Source organism: Megalobrama amblycephala, linkage group LG5 (assembly GCF_018812025.1).
Source record: "Megalobrama amblycephala isolate DHTTF-2021 linkage group LG5, ASM1881202v1, whole genome shotgun sequence".
Lineage (NCBI taxonomy): Eukaryota > Metazoa > Chordata > Actinopteri > Cypriniformes > Xenocyprididae > Megalobrama > Megalobrama amblycephala.
In genome coordinates, this window is record NC_063048.1 from 20,241,480 (window position 1) to 20,269,051 (window position 27,572).

Below are 27,572 nucleotides of genomic sequence, written 5' to 3' on the forward strand. Positions count from 1 at the left end.
GTATCGGGGGAGTTGATGTTTCCAAATGTATCTATGCATTTTCTGTATACTTTTCTCCTCTTTGTACACATTTTTTCTACTATATCAGTTTATTTCTTAATATTCTTAAATAATATGTGAAATATCTTGTTCTCTCTTTCATATTTTCTGCCTTTTCTACATCTTGACATTATGTGTTATGTGTCTCTCCGTGTTTCATGCAAATAACAAACGTTTCTACTCCAGAGTGATTTCTCTCCCAGAGGGAAACGACCTAGATTGTTGCACAGATACACTAACTGCAGCTGTCAGAATGAGAGACTCTCTACTGGAGAAAAGATGCACAGGTGATTAGAAGGATTTTTGTATTCTGAATGCTATTTAAACATGACCCTTAAGTGTTTATGGATTGCTTTAAACTCTGATCTGGAGCAGAATGAGTTAACCCGTTCATCTGCGCGCACTGAACCGAGCGCTGCATCTCGAGCCCCGGTCCGGTGATCATGTCTGCTAATGGAACCGAGGTAACGCTTACCGACAGCACAGAGATGGAGCAAAGAGTGAGTTATTGTGTTTTTCTTCATTTTTATGCTTACGTTTTACACTAACAGAGCCTGCACACAATACGACACATCTGTCAATTTGCAGACGATGGGATGTACATGATTATCTGATGATGGTCTCTTTTCGAGACGTGAATCCTAGAGCAGTCATAAACTGATTTTCGACAGGCGTTTATTCGTTTTTGTTAGGTTTATATATATGTTTATGTTCTGTGGAGCGCAGAAGAAGGATTGGTCTGCTACTGCAGTGTCTCCCCATGACGCAGAAGCGGAATGTTACAGATGTCTGAGCGAATCGATCTTTTGAATCGGATCTTTTAGTTGAATCGGTTGAAACAGTTCAACCAAAACGACGGTGAAATTAAAGTAAAATTGACAGCATATTTACAGTATTTTTATTCAAACGTGCAAATGTAAATTTAATGTAAATTAAATTTAATATTGCAAATTATATTTAGGTTCTAAATTACTGTTTTATGCGCTACAGCATGGTTGCAACAAATTGAACTGGGACACATGAAACTGAATCGAACAGCCGTACATACATTGCAATAAATAGCTATTTGTGCCTCTATATGTGTGCCTCTATATATTATGACATTTAAATATGACACGCTATGGTGTTATTGTGTCAGGACATAAAATAATTTCTGAATAGTGGTTATTTAAAATGAACAGTTCAAAAGAACCGATTCGCGTGACTGAATCAGACTCTCCATCACTAAGAAGCAGCAACATAACACGTAGATTTAAAACAAAACCTTAAACCCTCATTTGTAATTGTAAGTTATTATCACTAATTAATTTATTTCTTTGAGGTGTTTGTTGCATAAGGTAGTAGAAATACGGTATTCTGACAACTCCTGCCGTTTGCTGTACCACTGCGATGGCTATTTGAACGACGTCTGAACTGTCCAATCAGAGACTTCGTTTGTGTAGCTTCTCAGAAGCTGATTGGCTTAGTGAGGACGAGGCACACGGCTCAGGAGGCGGGGCTTGTGGGTTAACTTGTGGAGGAGACAAATATCACGAGGAGCAGCAACTGTCAGCCTGCGGCCGGCGTTTACAAGCGCTGCTCATCGCTGCACCTGTCATGAAGTAAAGCTGCTGCAGAGAAGACCGTTTTCCGATCGGACAGCTGGACTGTTCATTTAATCGACGTGATTTTTCTTCAAGGATTGTAAAGCCGCCTTGGTATAAAATCTCTTTTTCTTTCTACGTTTTTCGTAGATTGGTTTTAACCGTTTAAATGGCTGTGTATAATATAGGCTATAGACAGTCATTTGAACGTACATAAAAACTTATTTCATCTTATGGTAACTAATGTTTAGTAATTTGTTGTCATTTGTCTTTAATTGTATTTTAAAGTAGAAATTAAATGTTATATGACTGATGGCTGCATGTTGGCAAGTTTTGTCTGAAGGACCCGAACGGCTCGTGAAGCTCCAGGCAGGTGCTGTGACAGGGAGGCGCTTCCTCTAAAACAATGAAGAAATTGAATACCAAACCAGTTCAGCTACTCAAAATTGCTGTGTTGTAACTAAATCGTCAGCTGACTCCCAAGTTGTCTCCATTCGAACGGTTCGTGACGGTTTTCTTTTCACACCATGACCTCAAAAACACTGAGAGCAGTTAAGTGTACATAACTTATTTTCAAAGTTTTCTCCATTTTGGACTGATGTCTCAGCCTTTTAATGAGACTTTTCTTGTTTACAATTCTCAGACAGTTACACCACCAAAGCATTTTTGAATTAAAGCCCATAAATATATTAATTTTTAAATCTTAATGATTTTTTTTTTTTAATAACATTATAATAAAACACCAGTTAACACCGATTAGTGATCAAATGTGCTCAAATCTAAGTCACCAGTCTACTTTTCTTTAGGACAGTCTTAATGCAAAGATTAGAAATCTTGATAGTATTTTTTTGGGATTAAGTGTGCAGAGATTGAGTGAGAGTGAGCGATTCTGTGAAAAGAATCAGGAGCTGGAGAGATTACAGATTACAGTGTTGATGACCCAGTTTGATCCATCGGGAAAGGGCATACTACAGAGTCAGAGCTGTTGCCAAGAAACCGTCATATTTTGTTTTGTGTTTACAAGAAATAATGCAGCGCATGTTATAGACCAGTGTTTCTCAAAAAGTGAGTCACAAGATCGTTTTGATTGGGTCGCGAAAGAGAAGGAGCCAGATGTTAAATGTAACTTTAATCGTAAAATAAACAACGAAACAAAAGGAGCGGCACTAACAGCCGACTATGCCCTGCTTCATATCACAATAACGCTAAAACTTTAATACATTAGCTTATCCATGAACAGGATTTCTGCCTGAGTCCCGTTCGATTGATTTCTGCCTGTCTATGTGAAGATGAAAACTCCCATGAATCCACGCTCATTCACGGCGTTATCGTGCTACGCCTTTGTTATTGTTTTGAATAAGTGATCTCTAGTGGGAAAACTTACATACTGTGCTTTTAGTAAACTGAGTGCCTGAGAAAAACGCGTTGTCCTGATTCAGTAGGCCTGTTGCGGTCGGATGAGATGTTATCAGTGTCATTATTCTAACGTTATTTTCATAATTTGTTAAATAAAGAGTCTCTTGCCTCAGAAAAACAAACTTTCCTGTTGCATGTGCGCACTTTTCAGTTGCATTCACAAATGCGAAGGCGTGCACTGTATATCACTTAATTATAAATAAAGCGCAAATTAAAGAAACTACAAGCATGCAGACCGAATGCAATGATTGGATGACTTTTTTGGTCCTGGGACTTCCACAGAATATATATTTACATTTTTTTTATATATATATATTTAGACCACTTTTATTATTGATTTGCTATCAGGATGTGAAGAGTGTTTCAACCAGTATAACAAAAATTGTTTAAAAAAATTTGTATGAGCCATTTTTGTGAAATAAATTTGCTTGGTTTTTAAGCAAATTTCTTATACTTTTTAAATGCTAATTAATTATATATATTATGTTCCATATTATTATGCCAGTGAAATATCAGTAGAATTTTAGTATAAAAAGCGAAACATTTCTCTTTGCGAGCTTTGGTTAGAGGTGGCTGAAATGCATCTCTATTAATCACCAGCCTGCATGGAGAGTTTTTTGGGTCTCCAGAGACACCAGCAGCTTCAAATACCTATTTGCTGCTCAACAGTGGCTTTTTAATAGCTGCCCTTTTAATACAATTCATTTGTTTGACAGAAACTTCCCTTAATAAGCCTTTATATGACTAGGTTCTTCTGTGCACTAAATCACTCACAAATCTTTTGACAGTTCAGCAATCTCTATTCAGTTTTTGCAAAATATTAGTTCTTTTTATGCCCTTTGCTGACATTTTGACGTCATTTCATGCTTTTCATCTTCAGAAAGATCTTTCTTCCTCCCTCATATTACATGAGAATTGTGACTTGCTTAATAATGTGGAACAACCACTTTAAGTAGGGTTTCCATTTTCCTAAGAAGACCTGGCAAACTATTTAACAAACCTGTCTGAGATTGATACAGTTATCTAAAAAGATATGAGAAAGAAAACAAACAATTTCTTTGAAAATCTATCTATCTATCTATCTATCTATCTAGTTGAGAACCACTGTTATAGACAACACAACAATGCTATTTTATTCATTTTACACTTTTGGTTGATGTTGTATTTGTAGCAAATGTGAATATCTCCTGCTTAATTTTTGCTTCTTTAAAAATTTTATAAAGCTGTTTTGGCTACATGGTTGTCAAAATATATATTTTGAGCTGATTTCACTGTCTTTATATGTAGAGGTTGGAGAGCAGTACTATGAAGACTGACTTGGAGACAGGGAGTTGCAGCGCTGCAATCCACTGTCATGATGTGTGTCGCTCATATGGGAAACTTAAAGTCCTCAACAGTCTCAACCTGACAGTACCTCAAGGCCAAATGTGAGTCCAGCATTTTCTCTTTCGAAATGTGTTTAGAAATCTTGCATGTTCACTATAAGCAGAAAAAAATGCCCAAATGTGACGTCACTTACATGCATTCATATGTCTCCCCTGCCTCATCCCTTAGGAATTTTGCAATAGTAGCACAACTAAACTCTAAAATACTCCATACTTTTGTTTGCTATACACACACACATATATATATATATATATATATATATATATATATATATATATATATATATATATATATATATATATATATATATATATATATATATATCAAAACTCCGTGATCTTGCATCACCTTATCTGACTTAGTCTGACTATCTGTCCTCTTATCATCTGGTTATGATCTACCACAGTGCTTATAAGTCTTATCAGAGCGTTGTTGTAAAATATTTCACAAGTGTCTTTGTTTTTTTTTTGTTCTAAAATATTTAGTTGCAATGACAGCTGTCAGATATATGTAGCTGATTCTCTGACAGAGAATCAGAATCAGAAGGAGCTTTATTATCAGGTATGGTTTACACATACAAGGAATTTGTTTTGGTGGCAGAAGCTTCAGAAGCAAATTAGGTTTGTAATTTGCTTGTTGTAATATGGTTGTAATTCAGAGCAGAAGTAGATCAAATTATGTTTGTAAACATGCATCTTTCAGAAATTCCATTCACAACATTGTGGCCGGACTGGCACAAAAAATTCTTTGAATGAGGATTTTAGAAAAAGAAAAAAAAAAGATTTGAGCCACTTTTAACTGTATAACTCTAGTCTTGTATTAATGGTGGAGTGTACTGAAAAGCATCTAGTAGATCTTTTGCTGTTCTCGGCTTGATTTCTGTCTTATTTTAGCATTTCTCACTTCCTGTTCCTAAATCCCCTCACAGACATCTGAATCACCCACATGTCTTTTGAGCATTTGAGTCTGTATTTTAGCTGCTTGTTTATAACTTTATTTCAAATGTCAAAAGATTGGAGCCTGTAAGAGTTTGTATGTTTTTGAAAGTAGTCTCTAATGCTTACCAAGGCTGCATTTATACAGTAATGCAAAAATACAGTAAAACAGTCATATTGTGAAATATTATTACAGTAATTATTATTACAGTACCTACAGTTATTGCATTTAAAATAACTGTTTTCTATTTAAATTCATTTGTAAAATGTAATTTATTCCTATGATGGCAAAGCTGAATTTTAGCAGCCATTACTCCATTCTTTGTGTCACATGACTCTAATAATCATTCTAATACGTTGATTTGGTGCTCAAGAAACATTTCTTATTATTATCAATGTTGAAAACAGCTGTGCTGCATAGTATTTTTGTGGTAACTGTAATATATTTTTTTTGCAGGATTCTTTATTGAATAGAAATAGAAACAGCATTTATTTGAAATAGAAAAAATTCTTTAAAAAAATCTTTATTTTAAAATATTACTGACTCCTGCTGGTATAATATGTTTTGACCTACTCAGTGGCGCCTATAGGATTTAAATGACTTATCACACCAGATGACTGACTGGATCTTTGGATCATTTTTTCCCTGTCTTTAGTTATGGGCTGCTGGGACCGAGTGGCTGTGGGAAGACTACGCTGTTGAAATGCATTGTGGGAACTCTGAAGATCTCTCATGGTCATATCACGGTGCTGGGGAAACCACCAGCTTTCCCAGGACATGAAGTCCCAGGAAGGATGGTGGGATACATGCCACAGGTGAGAGATGAGGAGAGACTGGTGTGTACCTGCAAAACCTAAATGATGTGAATTCTCTTGAGTCTCATATTTTTCTCTCTCTGTTTTTTCATTTTTCAGGACATTGCTCTGTACAATGAGTTCACTATCAGCAACACACTATGGTTTTACGGTCGAATTCACGGCCTTTCATCTAAAGACACAGAGGCCAGGATTAATTTCCTCATCGACTTCCTAGACCTGCCGCAGAAAAACAGCCTTGTGAGAAATCTCAGGTAGAATAACTTGTGCAATTCAACTATCTTTGCAATGATTTAGGATAGTTCACCTAGAAATGAAAATTGTGTCATTATTTCTGCATGTCGTAGAATAATCTGTGTGAGTAGCTCAATAGCTTTGCATGAGAAACAGACTGAAATTTAAGTTTTGTGTTTCACAGAAAAAAGAATTATATTTTTGGCTTTGGAATAAATGGATTTGAAATGTAATGATGCTGAGTAAACAATTACAGAATTCAGCGAGGAGGATAAAACAAGGCATCATGTGTGACCCAGTTTTCTTTGTTGACTCTCCTGACAGCAGCGTTCTCATTAGAGCTTGCCAAATGACATCATGTATTCAAAACATTTGGGAAATCCTGCATCCATTTATCTGGCCGTTCTCTTCTGAAAGTTCTCACGCTTCCTCTATAGGAGTCTTATAAGGGTCAAATGGTCATGTGACTACAGTTGGTTTTATATGGACAATTACAGCTGAATGAATATAAAAGATGGTGATCATGAAATACAGTATCTGACTCAGCTGTTGGCAGGAAAAAGATGAATTAATTGCCCAGTGATAACAGTCACACTGTTGTGTGTCCACTGGTTTATTATTTTTATTATTAGCATTATTTTAAAATGAAACAAAGTTTCTATCTACACAGAGGAGATTATCTTTCATGTGCAGCATGAGGCGTTTAGTTTGGTGCAAAAAGGCAGCAAGTCTCCTGTTGTCCTCTGGATGAAGTCTGTCTGGTTTTGTTTTCATAGCAATGAGCTGGCTCTAGGCAGGGCTCATCCATCTCAAAAGCAAGACAATGGCCCTGAAGGTCTTAGAGATCACACTAGTCTGTTAAAGTCAGTTTCTCCTTGACAGGTCCGGTTAGTTAAGATGGAGTTCTGGTAGGTCTTGTGATGCCTTGTGATTTGCTAATCACCGTTTGATTAATTAATTTTCATTTATAGCATTTTAGTGTAATAGTTGGCTGTGTTAGCAATAAAAACCATTTTCTGTGCCAAATATTGTTTATAAAAATAAATTAAATTGGCTTTGCATTTATAGTGAACACCATTCAGAGTCCGCTACTCACTAAATAAGGTCTAGGGAGCGTCAATCATTTCATGAGAAGATAACACTTTATAACTTTACATTTTATAGTTTTTGTTATTGGTTATATTTTATTGCAACATGTCCGTTTTTCTGTACTACTTGTTTGCACATTTTTACTAATAAATTATTTTAGTTTTTTTACATTTCATAACTGATCACTTGCATACATTTTTATGCACTTTGTTCAGTGGAGGCCAGCGCCGACGTGTTTCTCTCGGAGCTGCTTTGCTTCAGAACCCACAGCTTCTGATCCTGGATGAGCCCACTGTGGGAGTGGACCCTGTTCTGCGCTCCAAGTATGCACTACATAACCCCTATCTGAGTGTTCATCCATTGTTATCCTCCACAGCTTCTTCCCATTACCCTAACTAACTCTCCAATGCACTCGTTCAACTACCAGCACTACCAGTATGTCTCTTCCGTGTTTGTGGTTGTGGTTGAACCTTGTACTGCATTCTAAAAACATGACACTGTGATTGTTACTCTTTACCACTCCTTTCTTTCGCTCTCTCTCGCTCTGACATTTCATCATAATATTTTAGCTTTCATTTATGGCTGTGCCATTCCTCTTTAATTAAAGGCTTTCCCAGTATCTGTTGTTCCACTGTAGAATGAAACCTAGACCTTGAAATTCATTCATTAATTTCTTCAGTTGTTCATTTTAAATATTATGTTATTCAAGAAGCCTTTTCAAAGGCTCGCCTCAGTGCATTTGTAGTATGAAGATCTTTCACAATGCTTATTGGCAGACAAATCCCAGTCGAGTCTTTTGCATGCTTTTGTTTGATCTTTCCATGTGAGTTCATTCTGAGTTTGTGGCCTTTCTAGGATTATCCTACAGTGTATAGGCTCAGATTTCAACCCATTATAACTCATTATAAACTTTTCAAGAAAAGAAGCTTTCTGCTGCAAGTTCTCAGACAATCCCCACTTATTTTTCAGTTTGAGTAATTCATGAACAAAAGGAAGTAAAGAACATGTAGAAGGAGCAGTAGCTGTATGGGTAAAAAGAGGGTCACTGTGTCACAAACTTGCAGGTGTTAATGAAAACTACTAAAAATATATTATATTCAACCACAGACCCCTGAATGTGATATCAGTGGCTTTATTACTTACTAGAATGTTATTACTAGAATGTTTTATTGATTAGAAAAGCTGACATCCAGTGAAACATTTTGTATTAGATTTTCTATATTTTATATTTAGTTTTTTTGAAGATAAATTGGTTCATTTTTATGCTGAGATCACACAGGTTTCGGTGGGACTCTGTTGAACCCTGCTGAAATCCTCTTACACAACAGACTATGGGCCAAGCCTGTCTAAGCCTGCAACAATTTTGGGGAGCTTTGCTTTGTAAGATACTAACCTATGCATTGTGTATTATGCTAAGAGCTGTAATTTACTACATATACACTACCATTCCAAAGTTTGGGGTTGGTAAGATTTTTTAAATGTTTTTGAAAGAAGTCTCTTATGCTCACCAAGGAGATCTACTGTTTAAAGTCCCCCTGTAGACAATTTTAGCCCTTAAAACTCATCTTTGAAAACCAAAATGACATATTTAAAACTTTCTCATTTTTGTAGCTTAAAATAGCTTGAATGTAACTCTACACCCTTGCCTCATTTAATATACGCGGATCAATGAATATGCAAATTAGCCCCACCTGCGAGTGGCACAAGCTCAGAGATCCAGTTGTCAACTTACTGAGGTAAATGCTGCACAATGGTATAGCTTTTTACAACGTTGGACGGTAACGGTAATTAATATGATTAGCCTTTTGCTTGACTATGTTATCAAACAGCCAATAATGTGTTGCTAATGTTCCAAACCATGTTCCCGTTTGCCATATCAGAGTCAGTCAGCTGCCTTCTAACAATCAGTATCCTTACAAACGCTTTGGACAACTCAAAACGTCAGTGGAGAAAGGCATATCTTTCATCATAACATCGTTATATACATCATACACCTGCTATATTGCTAAATCTACATGATTTTTCATATCAACAGAAAAATATACTGGGATAACCTGGCTTCTCTCAAGACTCCCCTGCTAGTTCGCTGTAAATGATTTGCACATTGACGTGATTGGTTACTAGGTAGCTTGTGACGTCACAGACACCAGTGATTTCACTGGTGTTTTGAGACGGTCTATTTTTCACTGCAGTTTTAAGGAGAAAATACACAGCAATGGTAGTGACTTATGAATTTGCACATGGCTTGTCTTAAAGCATATTAAAATCACCACAACAACATTAAAATCTTGATTTTCACCCCAGGGGGACTTAAAAAGTTTAGGGGTCTGTAGGATTTTTAAATGTTTTTGAAAGAAGTGCTCAGCAAGGCTATATTTGATCAAAAATAGAGTAAAAACAGTAATATTGTGAAATATTATTACAATTTAAAATAACTTTTTAATATTATCTTTAAATGTAATTTATTCCTGAGATTTTCAGCAACGGGTAGTTGTAATGAGCGCACGCTGATGGAATAGCAAACAAAAAAGTCTTTAATTGTAAATCCAAACAAGGAAACATGCAGGAGATAACTTGGAAGCACAGAATAGCACAACCAGTTCAACATAAACGATACAGGACAAAGAACTAAGGAGAACTCAGGACTTATACAAACAGGATAATCAATGTAGAAACAGAACAGGTGTGGGGAACTAATTAACAACCATACAAACTAGTGGTGGGAAAATGAGAATAAAGGAAATGGGAACTAGAATTAAACGAAAACAAAACACATATGTGTAAGCGATGACAAAGCTGAATTTTCAGCATCATTACTCCAGTTTTCTGTGTCACATGATCCTTCAGAAATCATACTGATTTGCTGCTCTAGAAACATTTCTTATTATTTCAGTGTTATCAACCGTTGCACTGCTTTTTTGGAAAAAGTGATTTTGACCAATTTAATGTGGCCTTGCTGAATTTTTAATTTTTTTTGTAAACCTTACCAACACCAAACTTTTGAACTGTAGTTTCAATCATTGCATATTTTACCACATAAAAATGTTCTTGGCCTATTTCTCTCAAAGCAATTTGGGTTCAAATTTCACCTGTGTCAATTCCTGATCATGTCACATGTTAGCTTTGTGTTAACTTCTGCAGGATATGGCAGCACCTGGTAGACATTGTAAGAGGAGGACAGGTGTCCGTCATTATTACAACGCATTACATTGAGGAGGCCAGACAAGCCAATACGGTAAGATACCACCCTGAACTGACCTACAACAAAACTGTCAGAATTCACTCCCAGTCTTAGTTAAAACTGACCTTCATAGACCTCACTCCACTCCAGTTTTTTAGTGTTGACAAACCAATTTTAGCAGTTTCACTAAGGCTAAATAGTTTTTTTTATGTGAGAACATTTCAGTTTAAATATAAGGATACAGTGGTGGTCAGAATTATTGGCACCCTTGGTAAATATGATCAAAGATGACTGTAAAAATAAATCTGCATTGTTTATCCTTTTGATCTGTAATTCATAAAATTAGCAAAAATCTAACCTTTCATTGAAGGAAAAGAATTGAAAGTGGGGGGAAAATCACATTGTGAAATAAATGTTTTTCTCCAAAACACGTTGGCCACAATTATCGGCACCCTTTTATTCAATACTTTTTGCAACTTCCTTTTGCCAAGGTAACAGCTCTGAGTTTTCACCTATAATGCCTGATGAGTTTGGAGAACACCTGATAAGAGATCAGAGACCATTCCTTCATGCAGAATCTCTCCAGATCCTTCAGATTCCCAGCTCCATGTTGGTGCTTCTTCTCTTCAGTTCACTCCACTCATTTTCTTTAGGGTTCAGGTCAGGGGACTATGATGGCAATGGCAAAAGCTTCATTTTGTGCTCAGTGACACATTTTTGTGTTGGTTTTGATGTTTGTTTTGGATCATTGTCCTGATGGAAGATCCAACCACGGACCATTATTGGATTTCTAGCAGAAGCGGTCAGGTTTTGATTTTTATCTGTTAGTATTTGATAGAATCCATGATAGCCTGTATCTGAACGAGATGTCCAGGACCACCAGCAGAAAAACAGGCTCACAACATTAAAGATCCAGCAGGATATTTAACCATGGGCATGGGGTACGTTTTATCCATGTGTGCTCTTTTTTTAGTTTCATCTGACCATAGAAGCCGGTCCAGTTTGAAGTTCCAGTCGTGTCTGACAACTGAATATGCTGGAGATTGTTTCTGGATGAGAGCAGAGGATTTTTCTTGAAAACCTCCCGAACAACTTGTGGGGATGTAGGTGCTGTTTGATAATTTCTTTTTTAGGCTTTCTGAGACTCAAGACTCAACTTATCTCTGCAATTCTCCAGCTGTGATCCTTGGAGAGTCTTTGGCCACTCAAGCTTTCCTCCTCACTGCGCATTAGGACGATTCAGACACACGTCCTTTTCCAGGCAGATTTGTAACATCTTTAGTTGATTGGAACTTCTTAATTATTGCCCTGAAGGTGGAAATGGGGATTTTCTGTGCTTTAGCTATTTTCTTACAGCCACTTTCTATTTTGTGAAGCTCAACAATCTTTTGCTGCACATCAGAACTATATTCTTTGGTTTTACTCATTGTGATGAATGATTAAGGGAATTTGGCCTTGAGGTGTTTCCTCATGTTTATACTCGTGTGGAACAGGAAGTCATGGCTGGACAACTTCATGTTCATGATTACCCTGGTGTGCTAAAAAATGTAAATATGAATGGCAATATACTTCAGAGATATTTTACTCATTAAAAATTCTAGGGTGCCAACAATTATGGCCAACGTGTTTTGGAGAAAAACATTCATTTCATAATGTGACTTTCCCCCCACTTTCAATTCTTTTCCTTCAATGAAAGGTTAGATTTTTGCTAATTTTATGAATTAAAGATCAAAAGGATAAACAATGCAGATTTATTTTTACAGTCATCTTTGATCATATTTACCAAGGGTGCCAATAATTCTGACCACCACTGTATATTAAACAGAAGTGCAGGATTTAATTGAGCCATTCTGAGACTGAGACTCTGAGACAGTTGCTACATGCTGTTTGTTACTCACACCGTGACACCAAAGACACAATTATAACATGCTTATTTACAGTACAACACAGACCCAGAACAGTGATGAGAATTCCTAAATATGAGAACTATTTCTTACACAACATGACCCACCCCTTTCTCTGTTTAGCGTCTTGTCTCTCTCATTCTCTACCTCTAGGAAGTGAGATCTCAATTGTTTCTTCGGTTACACTTTATTTTACAGTGCTGTAGTTACATTGTAATTACTCAAATAAGTACTGAGTACTATTAATTAACCACATGTACTTACTATTAAGTTACAGTTAGGGTTTGGTTTAGGGTTAGTTACTTGTAATTATGCATAATTTACTGTTGCATAAAGTACATGTAGTAACGTGTAACTATGGCACTGTAAAATAAAGTGTTACCATTTCTTCTAGTCTTACTTTTGCTTTAGTCTCCAGCTTCTTAGACTTTGGCATTTCAAAAGAGACAGTGCCATAAACTGTGCTCAGGCTTGCTAAGTTGGAGATCTCACTATAGTATGAACTCAAATATTTCTCATCATATTCTTACAAGAACAAATCATCTTAGCTACGCTGTCCACATTAATTTATATCTCTGCTCCTGCTTTAAGTCAGCAATTGTTTCAGTTTTTATTTCTCCTTGAGGAAATCTGAAGGTGAATCATCTGAGACAAAGTTTATACTTGAATGAAACATGACTGATAATTTCATCAAATCTTCTAAGCTATGAAAGAGCAACTTGCGAGCAATTAAAATCTCTATTTGTTTCTCTGTAGGTGGGCTTGATGAGGAATGGTCGATTGTTAGCTGAAGGTCCCCCAGATGCTGTTATGAAGCAACACAATGCAGCAGTGAGTACTTGCACACACACAAATCTCACATTTCGGTATGATTCAGACTTATCAAATGCATCTGTGTGTGTATTAGACTTTAGAGAGTGCGTTCTTGCAACTTTGTGAGGACTTTGATCAGATGGGCACCAAACAGAGTCCGCAGGGTCATCTACTGGACAGCAGCCCATCTCCAGACAGTATGAGAGATGAGAGCAGAGAGCCCATACTGAGAAACAGCACACCAGAAAACATACCTAAATATAAAGGTACAAGAAAGAGGTAGACGTTCACTTGCTCAAAAATACTGCATGCAAAAGCTAAACTAAAACTGAAAGAGAAAGACCTAAATGTCACTGATTACATATTTTAAATAGCAAACTTTGATCACAATTAAAACTGATGCTTGCATTTGAAATGTTCTTGTGTATCCGCAGCTGACTGGAAAGTGCGAGCCAGACACATCATACCAAAATGGCGCAACATTGCAGCGTTGATGATCAAGACGATGGTTCGAATGAGAAGAATGCCAGGGTAATGATATCCTAATCAAAATATTAATTTGTATTTTTTTAATTAAACAAACAGAATAAAATGATGAACGCATGAATAATTGAATTTAAATGCAGTAACCACTAGGGGTGTCACGAGATCTCGCGAGACTAAAGTGTGACGAGATTTCTCGTCGAGGCGAAAAGTAGTCTCGTGATGTTGCCATGACAGAGTGTTAGGATGATTAGGAAAGAATATGCCACCGCTACGTTTACATTACGTCTCCACTGTCCTTTTGCTTTGTGTTTAAATAAAAAACATTTAATTAAGTTGGATAATGGTCGCCGCCGCTCCATATTTACAGAGTTACGCACGATCGTGAAAGTGAAAGTAAACGCGCGCGCACATTCAAACGCGATTTCAATACCCCGCATTTTGAAAGTGGCTCCTTGATGAATGCAAATATCTCTCAATATGAAAGCTATTTTAGGCTGGGCAGTGTAGTTGTAACCATCTCTTAGCTCTGTATCAAAGAAAAAGTTGGTCTTATTTGCACTTTGAATATTGAGAGAGTGCGATTATGGTTTCAACTTGTAAAGTGTTACCATAAAAATGAATAACAGTTTTCTCTTAATCTTATTAAGCACAAACAATAAGGTTTCATTTGTTAACATTAGTTAATGCACTGTGAACTATCATGAACTAACAATGAATGACTATTTTTATTAACTAACATAAACAAAGATTAATAAATACTGTAGCAAAGATATTGCTCATTGTTAGTTGATGTTGGTTAATATGTTAATGTTAATAAAGGAGACCTTATTGTAAAGTGTTACCATTTTCATTTATACTGTTTTTATTTCTATGATCAGTTTGTGGAAAGGAGTTCAGTTAGGAGGTCAAAAGTTGTAGAAGCTCATAAATCATGTACAGTAAGTTCTGAACTCTGAAGAGACTGAAATCATACAGAAGAGAAGTCAGTCAGTTGAGTTAGTGGCAAAACCTTTTACAGTACTTGAGTATTGTTGTCTTTTACTGCATATGATAATTCATACTCAGAAAGTAGAACTGAATGACATTCATTATAAGATGATTAGTTAAAACATTTCAAATACACCTGCAGAATATTTTTTCTAGTCATGTATTTCGCCATTGAGGATTTCTTAAAAATAGTGTGTAAAAATCTTGTCTCGTCTCATCTCGTGAACTCAATCTCGAGTCTCGTCTCGTCTCGTCTCGTGAGATACCCGTCTCGTCACACCCCTAGTAACCACCTTCCTATATGTAATATTCTGGATTACCTGATTCTGATTGGTTAGTTACAATTTTTTTGCATAATGACTGCTAAACTGACCATTGTCCCTCACAAACCATTTCTAATACTGTGCTGGTTCCTTGTATTACTTTTCAGATAATCAAAGAATTTCAATTTCAAATCAATAATTTGTGTGTGTTCTCCTTGTTTATGCTCAGGTCCCTCTGTTTCCAGTTCCTTTTGCCTGTAATTCAGATCTGTCTGATGTGCCTGTGTATTGGTGGAGACCCCAAAGGCATTGACGTGGCTGTGGTCAATAATGAAACTAGTCCCAGTGCCTACAGTAGAACATTGCTGTCCTTCCTTGACAACACAAGTGTCCACCAGGTACGCACACATTTGTTTTTGCAAAATGTACACAGAAGGATGTAGAATTTCAAGATTGTATGTGATTATAAGACTACATTTGTCACAAAAATTTTTCACAAATTCAGGACATTAAAATAGAATAGAAAATATACAGACTCTTACTCTCTCACTTCCTCTTTTCTCTAATTTCACTTCAACAAATTAACAAGTAACAAAAACAACTCTATAAAAATAGTCATCAGGAAAAACTACCTCTTTTTTCAGTGTTGCGGTTTTCCTGTATTCTTTCGGCAGGTGAACTTGTCTCATTCTAAAGCTTTTGCTGGTATCCATAATGGGGAGTACTGGGGCGTCATAGAGTTTGGGGAGAATTTCACCAGCTATCTAACCAAAAGGTGAGCTCCAGTGAATTTCAGAAGTTTGTATTGTTAAACCTGAAAGAACTTGTTTTGTTTTGTTGCTGTGAGCATCCTTTGTTTTACAATCCCGATCGTAAAACTCACCTTGGGAAAGGTGCTTATTCTCCGAGTCAATATGCAAAGCTAAAGACAAAGCTAAGACAAGCTAAAAAAGACTAGCTAAGCTCTACAGAAAAATTAGCTAATCTATACTGAAAGCTAACCTACAAAGCAAAAAATACAAAGTTATACTACAAGTTAGATAACAAAGATAGCTTGCTACATTGAAGTTCCATCATAATTTAACATTATTATTAATAAGCTGACATTTAATCGTACACGTTTATAAAAAACTATTCAGGCCATTTGACTGTTTTGACCAATTCATTGCAAATAACCAATTAAAATTTAATTTACAAATTAAACAGAAAATGTAACACTGTGGCATTTGTTAACACTACCCCACAACTTCATCAATCCAGTACCTTTGCTAGTGAAAATGTGTATGATTTTTTTATAAATATCAGCGCTATCACCTCACTGAGAAACATACCTAAACTAATAACTTTTACTTTAATCAATAAACACGAGTGTTACCCAACAATGCAAGTAGATCTAGTCTCTCTTTCTCTGTCATTATTAGAGGACTTCAGATAACTTCTTAGAGATCTTCTGAAGGTGTCACAGATGTTCTTAAATGCAAATTTAGACCCATCCTTCCTGGTAACTCCAGGGTTCACTTAAAACAAATAATCACACATGCTCAAATATCTGACACAAACACCTGTCTGAGTAGTCACAAACACTTGACTACGTCAATACACACACACCAACCCTACATCTAAACACACACACAAACTCAAGTACATGCCAACATGATTGACAAAAATGACTGCTTGTGAAACATGAAACCTGACATGAAACATCAGGCCTCTCTGGGTCATTACCTCATCAAATACCTCTATGAAGTTTTTTTTCCCTTCAGTCTAAAAACACAAGCATTCATGTAAACAAGATGACGTGTCAGATGACAATGACTGTTGTAGAGAGACTGATGAGAAGTGTGTTGGGAGAGGCACCAGGAGTGAATAAGTGTTTTTAAAGGGAGAAAAGCAGGTCCGTCTTGTCTTTCTGAGTCAGTCTGTCCATCTGGGTCTCTGACATTTTTTGCACATTTCTTTCCCAACTGGAGCACTTTAAATGTCACACACCATCTTTGCCCTTGTTACAAAAATATAACAGCTGCTTTCAATGGTAAATTTGTAAAATGACGTTTAAAGCTTTTCTGATTATATTTGCGTGTGTGTGCAGGATGTGGCAGCCCAGAGTCTCCAAAGATGTGGTTGAGGGAGGATCTGTGCATGTTTGGCTGGATCTGACCAGTGAGTTTTATTCATTTTTAGTCCAATGAACATTTATTCAGCTTTTGAACTCACGTGACCTCATATTTCTGCCACACGAAGGAGTCCTTTATGCCGTTAATTACGTCTCGGTTGAACTCATTTGTACTGATTTTGCATGCATCTGTGGACATGAAGTTGGATTCAAACATTATGAATGTTTTTATTTTGTTTTATTATAAATTATATGATTAGCTTAATTTGAGTTGGGCAAGAAGATTAAGCTAATTTTCAATATTTCAGACCGACAGGTTGCCCTAATGCTACAGAAAAAACTCCATGAGGCATTTGAGGTGAGTAAAAAATTAAAAAATGTACATTTAAGCTTTTTTCCCCATCATTCAAAGACTTTAAACTCTTTTCCTTGTTCTTTCAAAAGGCTTTTATTGAGGCCAAGCTGGGGAGTTTGTCTTACATGGTGGCTGTCCCTATAAAAGTGAGTACTACACTAATCTTTTTTTAATATTTAAGAATTTTTCAATTTCAAATCTTGTAATGTCTTATATTTCTCTCTCCATTGTGTCTTTTTCTTTTATTCCTTTATATGTGCCCTTTTGATCACTCTATCCTTTCTTTTGTATCAATATGTTTGTCTTTATAATTTTCTCTTTTTATTTCTTAAAATGACATTCTTATTTTTGTTTCATTTGGTGTTATAGTTTGAAAAACCTATATATGGCAGCGAGAACACAGATTTCACAACGTTTGTGACGCCAGGAGCCGTTTTGAGGTAAACACACAAACACACACATGCATATTACACACGTAAATACAAATATTTCCACATGTGTCCACATGCACACACCATTAATGGACACACACACTTATAGCCACTCATAAGTATTACTACAGTGTCTGATAATGCTACTGCAGTATTATGGACCTCTTTACAATGTCACCTATCTACTTTATTTTCTCTTTTCAGCATCACATTTTACTTGGCAGTGGGGTTGACCGCTCTGTCCTTTGTGTTGGAGAGAAAGGAGGGGCTGCTGGACAGGTGCTGGGTGGCAGGTGAGACAGCTCACATCCACCAGATGGCCATCATTTGACATGTTAGGGATGAATTTACTAAACAATTGTGGCACTTTTGAACAGGGCCGGAGCTAGGGTACCCAGGGCCCCGGTGCAGGTTGTTGCTGGGTGCCCTCTTTGGTTGAATTCGCGTTTTAATCGCCTTTCTCCCATCTCAATCACCTTTCTCCCCTCTAGCGACGGCTCTGTTTTTGTGTATTTCAGCATAAAAACCTGTGTCTTATTTACTAACCACCTGCAAACCTGGCAAATAAGCACAATGCCTCATGTATTTAAATTAAAAAGTAGTTTGTTGCCTCCTCCACAGTCCAACACTTAGAACCAACCTGCAGAATGAGAAATTGTGCCAATACCACTAAAATATTTGGTGTGTTTTTGCCCTGGGCACAATTAATTTTTATTGAATTCAATCCTTCCTTTTCATCCAGTTAATGAATGAGCAGTTTCAGAGATTTACCAATAGGGGGAGCTGATCACCCACAGCAACTAAAAGCATGAGCAGCAAAGGGAGTTTTAATTTTAAACACAACTTGTTAGCATTTTATAGTATGTGTTTCATGGATGTATGTGTATATATGTTTCTCTGTGTGTATTTCTCTAAAGGTGTAAGTTCTCTGGAGACCATGTTGGCTCACCTCTTCTCACAGCTGTTTGTCATCAGTGTTCAGATAATCCTTCTGCTGATCTTCATCCTGCTGGTCTTCAAAGTGAGTGTGTGTGTATATATATGTGTGTGTTTGCCAGCTATGTGTTGATCTCACATTAATGCTTTATGTGTATGTCTCAAGATTCAAGATCTTTCTGTGTGTGTGTGTGTGTGTGTGCGGGTGTGTGCGTGTGTGTGTGTTTGTGTGTGTTTGTGTGTGTAGTGTTAAATCTGTGTGTGCTGTTTATTTCTGTTTATAAGTGAAAGGGTAGTTATTTAATACTAACACATGCATATTAACACTAATACTAACATATTAATATTCCTGTCGCAAATGGCACCCTCAGCCTTTGCCGTCCTTCGAGTCTATACTTAACGCTTTTGGAAGACGTCTTTACTCTAGAAAAGGCTGCATTTATTTAATCAGAAATACAGTAAAAACAGTAATATTGTGAAATATTAGTACAATTTAAAAGAACTGTTTTGTATTTTAATATATTTTAAAAAGTAATTTATTCCTGTGATGCAAAGCTGATTTTTCAGCATCATTACTCCAGTTTTCAGTGTCACATGATCCTTCAGAAATCATTCTAAAATGCTGATTTGGTGCTCAAGAAACATTTATTATTATTATCTGTGTTGAAAAGAGTGTTGAATACATTTTTCCTTTCAGGACATTCAGGATTTTTCTTTGATGGATAGAAAGTTCAAAAGAACAGCATTTTGATATAGTTTTTAGAACAATGTAGAAAAGTCGTTACTATCACTTTTGATCAATTTATTGCATCCTTGTTTAATAAATGTATTAATTACAAAAAAATCTTACAGACCCCAAACTTTTGAATGGTAGTACACATGTATCAGTGGTGTGCCTCCTAAATTGAGGAGGAAAAGTCCTTTTTTCCCCCCATCAAAAAAAAAAAAAAAAGTTTTGTTTTTTTTACATTAATGATGTTATTGAAGTTCTATTTTTTAAAACCAAGTATAAATTTCATCAATATAGTGTTTTTTATTTCAAAATAATAACTAAAAGCATAATAATAATTTAAACAATATATTTTATTTATGAACTGATGTTCAGTTGATGTTCTTTTTAATAGTCAACTTATTTTCAGATCATTAGTCATCAAGTTTGGTAAACACAAACGCAAAGATGTTTAATTTCACCAAGCAGGTTGCTCACTATCATCATGTTTTCAGGCCTTTTCAAGTTTGATTTTGATGTGACATAAATCGGTGATATAAGTGGGTGTGTTGTTTTCTTACTTTTTAATTAGTCTTCCCATTAACAGCATCATTTTGTTTATTCAGACTGATTTGCGAATGCAGAACACTCACAAAAACAAGAGGCACGAACCAATCAGATCCAATCATAGCGCGATGAAAGCATTGCCTCCTCTCACGTGACTTTCCCCCATTCATTCTCAATTCCCCGCCACCAAATCCACTGCACACTTTATGGGGTCTGTTAAAACTGGGCTGAGGCTGAGGAGGGAGGCAAGAGAGATGCGGACTCCCGCTGAAACTTTACCTGCTGGTATCGCTATTGGACAGTGTTACTTTAGAAAAAAAGAGTGATTTATATACTTTTTATTACACACTTTGTAATACTTGCATCTTCTCATCCAATTTTTTGAGGAGGCACTACCTCCTTTGCCTCCTGGTGTGTGTATGTGTGTATACTGACATGGCTAAATCCTTCTAGATGTGTTGACCTTACAGGCTTTGGAGACTTCTATCTGCTCATGTTGATGTTCACAAGCATATCAGGACCGAGCAGGGCTGTTGTCAGGGGGATTTGGGATCTGTGAATTGTCCTGTGCTCTGTACATTTTAGAAACAGCTCTGGGACTGAGTCATATAAATATATTTATTCATAAATAATTCCTTGCTTCGCATCTCGTGATTTGTGCTTGACCACCACGGCAACAGAGGGATTGCTTTGGTAACAGATCCAGCTGTAGATTAGAGATTCTATTTCTGATGTGTAACTGTAGCAGTGAGGACGCTGCACTGACCAGCATGTGCTGTGAAATCAGCCAATAAGAGCTAAGAGCTTCACACAAGATACTCTTCACACTGGCTTAAGATTTCTGGGATTGTATCATGCCAGTATGTTCAGATCACAATCAATTTGAATCACTCTTTAAAACAACCTATTGTTAAATATTACACATATGTATTGTTTTCGCGACATAATGTTAAAATGGTATATTTGACTCCTTAGATCAGGGGTACTTCCAAAGGGCACTGGGATTGAAATATCACATCACAGCAAGTGGAGAGGCTTCCATACACACACTGTGCACTGGAATACAGGAATTCAGCTCATCGTTATTATCATCATCTTTTTTACGTCAATATCTGTCTATTCCAGATCCCTAATGAAGGATCTCTGGCTTTGGTGATCTCATTGATCGTGCTGCAGGGAGTGACCGGAATCTCCTTCGGGCTAGTCATCTCCTCTGCTATCGATGACGAGCAGTCAGCCAATCAAGCGGCTCTTGGAATCTTCTACCCCAACCTCATCATTAGCGGTACATTGTCTGATCTCACAGATGTTAAAAAATGAATCTGATGGCATAAGGTTACCCTGTGACTTATTTTACTTGGTAATATTTATATTCAATTTATCTTTAAACCTCACACACCAGTACTGATGCAGCCCTCTATTTTAAGACTGTCTGTCATTTCTCCCTTCACCTTAAAATGGTGCAGTCCAGAAAATATAATAAGAGCTATTTGAGGGCCATACTATCTGGGTGTGTCCAGAGAATTAATGGATGTGAACCACAGTTTTATTCCACAGTGAATAAAATTGTGGAGTGATAGTGGAACGAGAGTGAATGATGATTTATGGATGAGAGAAAAATGGAAAGGAAATGAGAAAAGATGATTATTGTAAAGAAATGTAAGGAAGTTCTCCTTAGTGAGGTCTTCTTTACCCTGCTTATCGGTTATAACTCACATTAACGCACCGACTAATTTGTCATTTATGATCTGCTACATATGTGCACACATAGAATATGTGATTAATGTTTTACATTATTTCCATTTGACTTTTCTCTGTTCCTCTGTCTTCCTCCTGTAGGCGTTATCTGGCCGGTTGAGTGTATCCCGTATCCTCTGCGTTATTTGAGTCTAGTCCTGCCCCAGACCTATGCATCTGAAGCCCTGCGCTGCATCATGTACAGAGGTATGATGTAAAATATAGCACCAATACCAAAATTTCAGCACCACTGAGATCATCAATGACAGTTTCGACACTACAGCATTTAAAAATTTGGTCCCACTTTATATTAAGTGGCCTTAACTACTATGTACTTACATCAAAAAATAAGTACAATGTACTTATTGGGTTCATATTGAATTGCAAGACACTTTTGCTGATATTGAGGTGGATACGGGTAAGGTTAGGGAAAGCTTTGGTGGTATGGGTAGGTTTAAGGGTAGGGGTAAGGGTTAAGGGATGGGTCAACAGTGTAATTATGAATGTAATTACAGAAATTAATTACAGACGTAATTACATGCAGGTGTTTTTAAAATATAAGTACAATGTAAAAACATGTATGTACACAATAAGTGCATTGTATCAAATGATTAATTAAAATGTAAGTACATAGTAGTTAAGGCCACTTAATATAAAGTGGGTCCAAAAATTTATTTAAAAAATAAAATATGTGAAAATATTAAAATTAAATTAAAATAATGCAATGTAGACTTAAAATATTTATTAAGTATTATGTACTTTACATTATTTTAGTTTAATAAAATAAGTATATATTTTATAACATAATTATATAAAATATTATATATTATATAAATGTATTATAATTAGGGCTGTCAATCGATTACAAATTTGTAATCTAATTAATTACATACTCTGTGATTAATTAATCTAAATTAATCGCATACATAATTTTTGCTGTGAAAGTATCAAATATTTCAATTCAAATGAATCAATGAATAATCAGCATTAGTGACATAAAAGTTCCAAAACTCTTTTATTATTATTTTCACTGTTCAAATAATGGCCATAACAATCAACAATATGACCTAATATGCTAAGGAAATAAATTCAAAAGTGCTTCACGGAGAAGATTTGATGATGTGTGCCGTAACACCAGAGGTTGCGTTAGACTTTAACTTTGTCCGTCATTTTGACGGACAGGTTCGTAAAAAATCTGTCATAATCTATTATTACCCGTCTTTTGTAATTTTCATCTTTTAATTATAATAACACATTTAATTGCTTTTATTTTTGTTCACATTTGAATTGGTAATTCACACGTGAAATTTCTCTGTACTGTACTATAGGCTACGTGTTAGCCATTAAAGAAAACGTAGTTTCATATTTACGTTTAAATAGTCCTATGTTATGTTTTAAATTCATCTATTTGATAATGAAAAGTGAATATATTGGGAGACATGGAGTGGGTCAGACATGATTTTGACCACTTCATGAACTTTTGTTTGGTAGAAAGCCTTTCTTTAAAGTGAATTTTGTTTTGTAAAAATTGTATCTTAATTTTAATCAGTGTTTCATCAACCAATTACCTGGATGTAATAAATAAGAAGCAAATATAGCAGAAAATATAATCATGACATGGAAGCGCGGGCGCGATCACTGGCATGAATGAACCGAAACTCAGCGTATAGGCTGCTTGCCTCAGAGACATGAGAAATATCTCTATAGAAAGCATGAAATATCTACTTTAACGACGTGCTAGGTCGTACCTCCGGATTAACGTTAACTCCTGGATGCTTTGCATTGATGTGTTAGCCTACTTTAGAGTGGACGAACTCCGGTGATATGCAAATTCCTTGCTGCAGACATTGCAGACAACTTTATTTTTATCAACACTTCCATCAGGCTGTTTTTTTTTTATAAGTAAATGTTCCAGACATTGATCCAGGCAGCGCCAGCGCGTTCTCGTCTCCCTCCTTCATTTTACAGGCGAATGGTGGCTAGAACGGCTCCAGGTTCAAAGATCAATACGGAATGGATTAATCTGCGTTATTTTTTTTTAACGCGTTATTTTTTCTCAGATTAATTAATCGAAATTATCGCATTATTTTAGCCCTAATTATAATATAAATAGTTTTTGAAGTAAAATACTTTAACGTTTTATTTGTTTTATTTGATAAAAGGAAAAAATAAATAAACGTATAATTTATTCATTTATAACAATGTATTATAAATATATTTATAATTATTTTTGCCAATAATTATATTTATTAATATACCTATTATTTGTAATTTTATTAATAAATAAATATTTAGTGTCAATATATTGACACTTTTTACGTTGCCACTCTGTTGGGCTATTGTCTTGGTACCAAAATACAGGTACTTTTGACAGATGGCTGTATAAAGAATGTGTACATGTAAACATCCACATGACGGATGGTGTGTAATGATTGTTGTGGTTGTTGAGTTGTATGCTTGGTACGGGTGGAGTCTTCTCACCTTTCACAATTAATGGAAACGGAGTGTCTGTAGCGTGTCTCCAGCATCGTATCACGAACCTCAAAGCCACTCTCCTACCCGCACACCTCAGAACGTCTCTTCTGTGCTGAGTTCAGCTGACACACACACAACAATCTTCTATGAAGTCCCACTCACCTAACATTTTCCCTCTGATACAAACATCTTGAGTTACAGTAGACTTCAGGACACCTGACACTCTTCTATCTCAATTATTCACAGAGCAGGAGGAGCATCTGCCTCCATTCCTAAATTAAACACACAGCATACCTATCAGGATTGCTCACAGACGGGAAAGTCTTGTTGCCACACAGTTGAAGTTCAAGTTCAAACGTATTGAAACTGATTGCCTGTACAGAGCTGAGACTGGTCATGTGACTGGAATTCTGCAGACTGTACAAACATGGCTTTCCCCTTCATTAATCTACCTGAGCCCTTTGGTTTATGATTATGACACATCAACATCGGTCGGGAACAATGGTGTTATTGTTAACTAAAACTGAAACTATTAAAATTGATATATTTAATTTATATAAAGCTTAAATAAAATATAAATATTAGATTTTAAAAAATTAACTTACCATTAATTGAATTGAATTGAATTTAAAAACAGTCCTGCAGAGCTAGACATTAGTTTAGTTCACTCAGCAGTTGCCCTAAATGCTCCCCTCTCTCATATGTAGTATTGCAAAATCTGATTCAGATGGTTCATGTAAATGAACAGATTAAAGAACAACATTATTTCCAGGAATTCACATTGATTTGTTATCTGTTGTCAGATCTTGTTACTGAGTACTGATTCTCTAATTTTGCATTCAGGCTGGGGTCTGTCCCGTATGATGGTTTGGCGAGGCTTTGCAGTCACTCTGGGCTGGAACACATTCTTCCTTATGCTAGCAACGGTCATTCTCAAGCTGAGAACATGAGAGGCTCTACCTGAGGAAAGGTGCTTCAGATTGGGTATAGTGGTGTCCGGCACGGACAAAAAATGATTGACATGTGGAATTGCCAATCTGAGCCTCTCTCTCTTTTAATATGCCATTCACCCTAAAGGACTCTAGGACCACCAGCGTGAAACTCAGGGCATTTCTCAACCTGATAAGAGAACAATTCAACAAACTATTCCAGCTTCTGTCAAGTTTACCATCCTCTGTTGACAATGTGACGTTTCACATGGGCTTCAGTCATTTTAAACATCCATCAAAGAAGAAAGAAAAGTGTTGAAGCCTGCTGTTGGAACTTTCCATACTCTCTTCTTTTTCCCCCTGGATTATATAATGCATCCTGAATTCACTGACTAGGTTCTGCATGCCTGAGTTTCTTAGGGTGCATCTCAATCAGCTCCCTAGTTCAATAGTCAAGGCACTGATCAGGGAGTCGGCCATTTTAAGGACTGTCTCAAGCATTCGCTCCCCAGAAAGTCCCACATTGCTCAGTGAAAACCAGGGACGTGTCACTATGTTCCCTTACTGGAAATAGAGCCACGAGTGTCCAAATTTGTAGTGAGTCAGGGTCCTTACCAGTGCCTGAATTTGTGCACACGATAAACTGATTCATGCCCTAGGGAGCTGATCGAGACGCACCCTTAGTGTGTGCTCCATATGCCGTTTCTGTGCCAGTAAACCTTAGATTGGATACAACCAGATATCTAAATTTCTTTGGTGAAGCCTACAATGTTGCCCACCCTCATACCCCCTCATCCTAAACAGAAAGAACACTGCTTAGCGAGGATTCTTTTCTGGGCACAGTTCACCCTTTGCATAGTACTGTTTTTGATTTTCCAAATTGCTGCTTGTTCATTGTTTTGTTTTTTATTAATGAAAAATGTTTTTAGATTAGCAGCCTGGGTGTTAATTTATCAAGTGCCATAAAGAAAATGAAGGAAGAACAACAATGTTTACATTTGAGCACATAGCAGGCCAAAGTTAAACCTGCAAGTTGAACTGAAAAGACAAGTTTAGTCTCGTATTTTAGTGCATAATATATTTGAACGACAGCATAAGCTGCATTACAATGTAAGCCATATGCTGAGTTACTCGGAATGGTGAGAATAGTTTGATGAATATTTTAGTGTGCAATATTTGAGAAGGAGAATGCATAAAGAATATTTTAAATGATTGGTTTTGGGTATAAATATTAGGTGTGTGTGTATCACTGTTCTTCTAATACAGAGGTGTCCAATCCTGCTCCTGGAGGGCCACTGTCCTGCAGAGTTTAGCTCTAACCCCAAATAAACACACAGCTAACAAAGGTCTAATTAGGCATACTAGAAAGTCAGGTGTGTTGACTAAACTTTGCTGGACACTGGTCCTCCAGGACTGAGTTTGGACACCCCTGTTCTAAGACAACCAATTTGTTATATGTTTTCATACGTTTTCCTCTTTACCTTTGAATCTTGAAGTTCATCTTTAAGATACTTGATTTATACCTTTAACTTCATTAACCAGCTCCAGGTTATGGCTTTGTTTAAGTCTCTAAACCACAGTCAGACTGAATCTGCTTAACTGAACTGAAAGACTTTGCAAAGAAATTGTTAGTGTTTATTTAAAGCAACCTTTAAATTTGGTTCCTCATCATATCAGATAATTATTTTGAATGCAAATTAAACAGGAAAATGCTACTGTTTAAAATTGTGCAAATATTTAAAAATGTTGGAACATTGTTATCCCTCACTGTAGTAATAATGACGCCCACAATAAAGGCTGGAATTTCATATGTTTTGATAGAACGTAGACTGACAGTTGATTTTAGGACTAGAGCCTTGTTGCTTCTGGATTTTCTGTGTCTGGCTCCGGTTGAGGCTTAGAGACAAATGTTTGGCAAAGGTTTGTTAAGTTCTGTGCCATTTTGAAAGGCCATTGTGTCACTTCTATACACACACAAGACCATTATTTGCTACCTCTTGAATTGTTGCATAAAAAGCCCTTATATGTGTGCACATTCACATGCTCTTGGTGTAAAATGATCTTTATGGAATTAATGATTTCTTTTTCAACAATAAACCTTTTTAATGAGATCTTCATATTTGTATAATTTCCAGCACTCACGCTTTCAGCTCTTGCATTTCCCTTTCATTACCAGTCCATTATCAAA

The 27,572-nt window shown here is 36.3% G+C and overlaps 1 protein-coding gene across 4 annotated transcripts; it reads left to right on the forward strand.

The window, feature by feature from the left end:
• Positions 1-42: 42 nt before the first annotated feature.
• Positions 43-27,495, forward strand: abch1 (ATP-binding cassette, sub-family H, member 1). 4 transcript variants are annotated; one of them, XM_048191114.1, is made up of 21 exons: positions 43-326; positions 415-539; positions 4,326-4,465; positions 6,016-6,175; positions 6,275-6,429; positions 7,714-7,821; positions 10,640-10,733; positions 13,340-13,414; positions 13,491-13,662; positions 13,831-13,927; positions 15,362-15,530; positions 15,807-15,907; positions 17,222-17,292; positions 17,554-17,603; positions 17,690-17,746; positions 17,970-18,040; positions 18,236-18,324; positions 18,949-19,052; positions 21,369-21,528; positions 22,083-22,187; positions 25,299-27,495. In XM_048191114.1, the coding sequence occupies exons 2-21, from the start codon at positions 483-485 to the stop codon at positions 25,403-25,405; spliced, it is 2,142 nt and encodes a 713-aa protein (XP_048047071.1). In that variant the 5' UTR covers positions 43-326; positions 415-482; the 3' UTR covers positions 25,406-27,495. The 4 variants fall into 4 exon arrangements, with proteins under 4 accessions (XP_048047071.1, XP_048047072.1, XP_048047074.1 ...); XM_048191115.1 differs by lacking the exons at positions 43-326; positions 415-539 and adding exons at positions 1,542-1,736; positions 1,966-2,173; XM_048191117.1 differs by lacking the exons at positions 43-326; positions 415-539 and adding exons at positions 1,542-1,736; positions 1,966-2,123.
• Positions 27,496-27,572: the final 77 nt, after the last annotated feature.

Coding starts and splice junctions, on each gene's coding strand:
- abch1 (XM_048191114.1), top strand. CDS start 483: ATGTCTGCTAATGGAACCGAGGTAACGCTTACCGACAGCACAGAGATG. Junction 17,604..17,689: donor AACTCCATGAGGCATTTGAG/GTGAGTAAAAAA, acceptor TTCTTTCAAAAG/GCTTTTATTGAGGCCAAGCT. Junction 22,188..25,298: donor GCGCTGCATCATGTACAGAG/GTATGATGTAAA, acceptor TTTTGCATTCAG/GCTGGGGTCTGTCCCGTATG.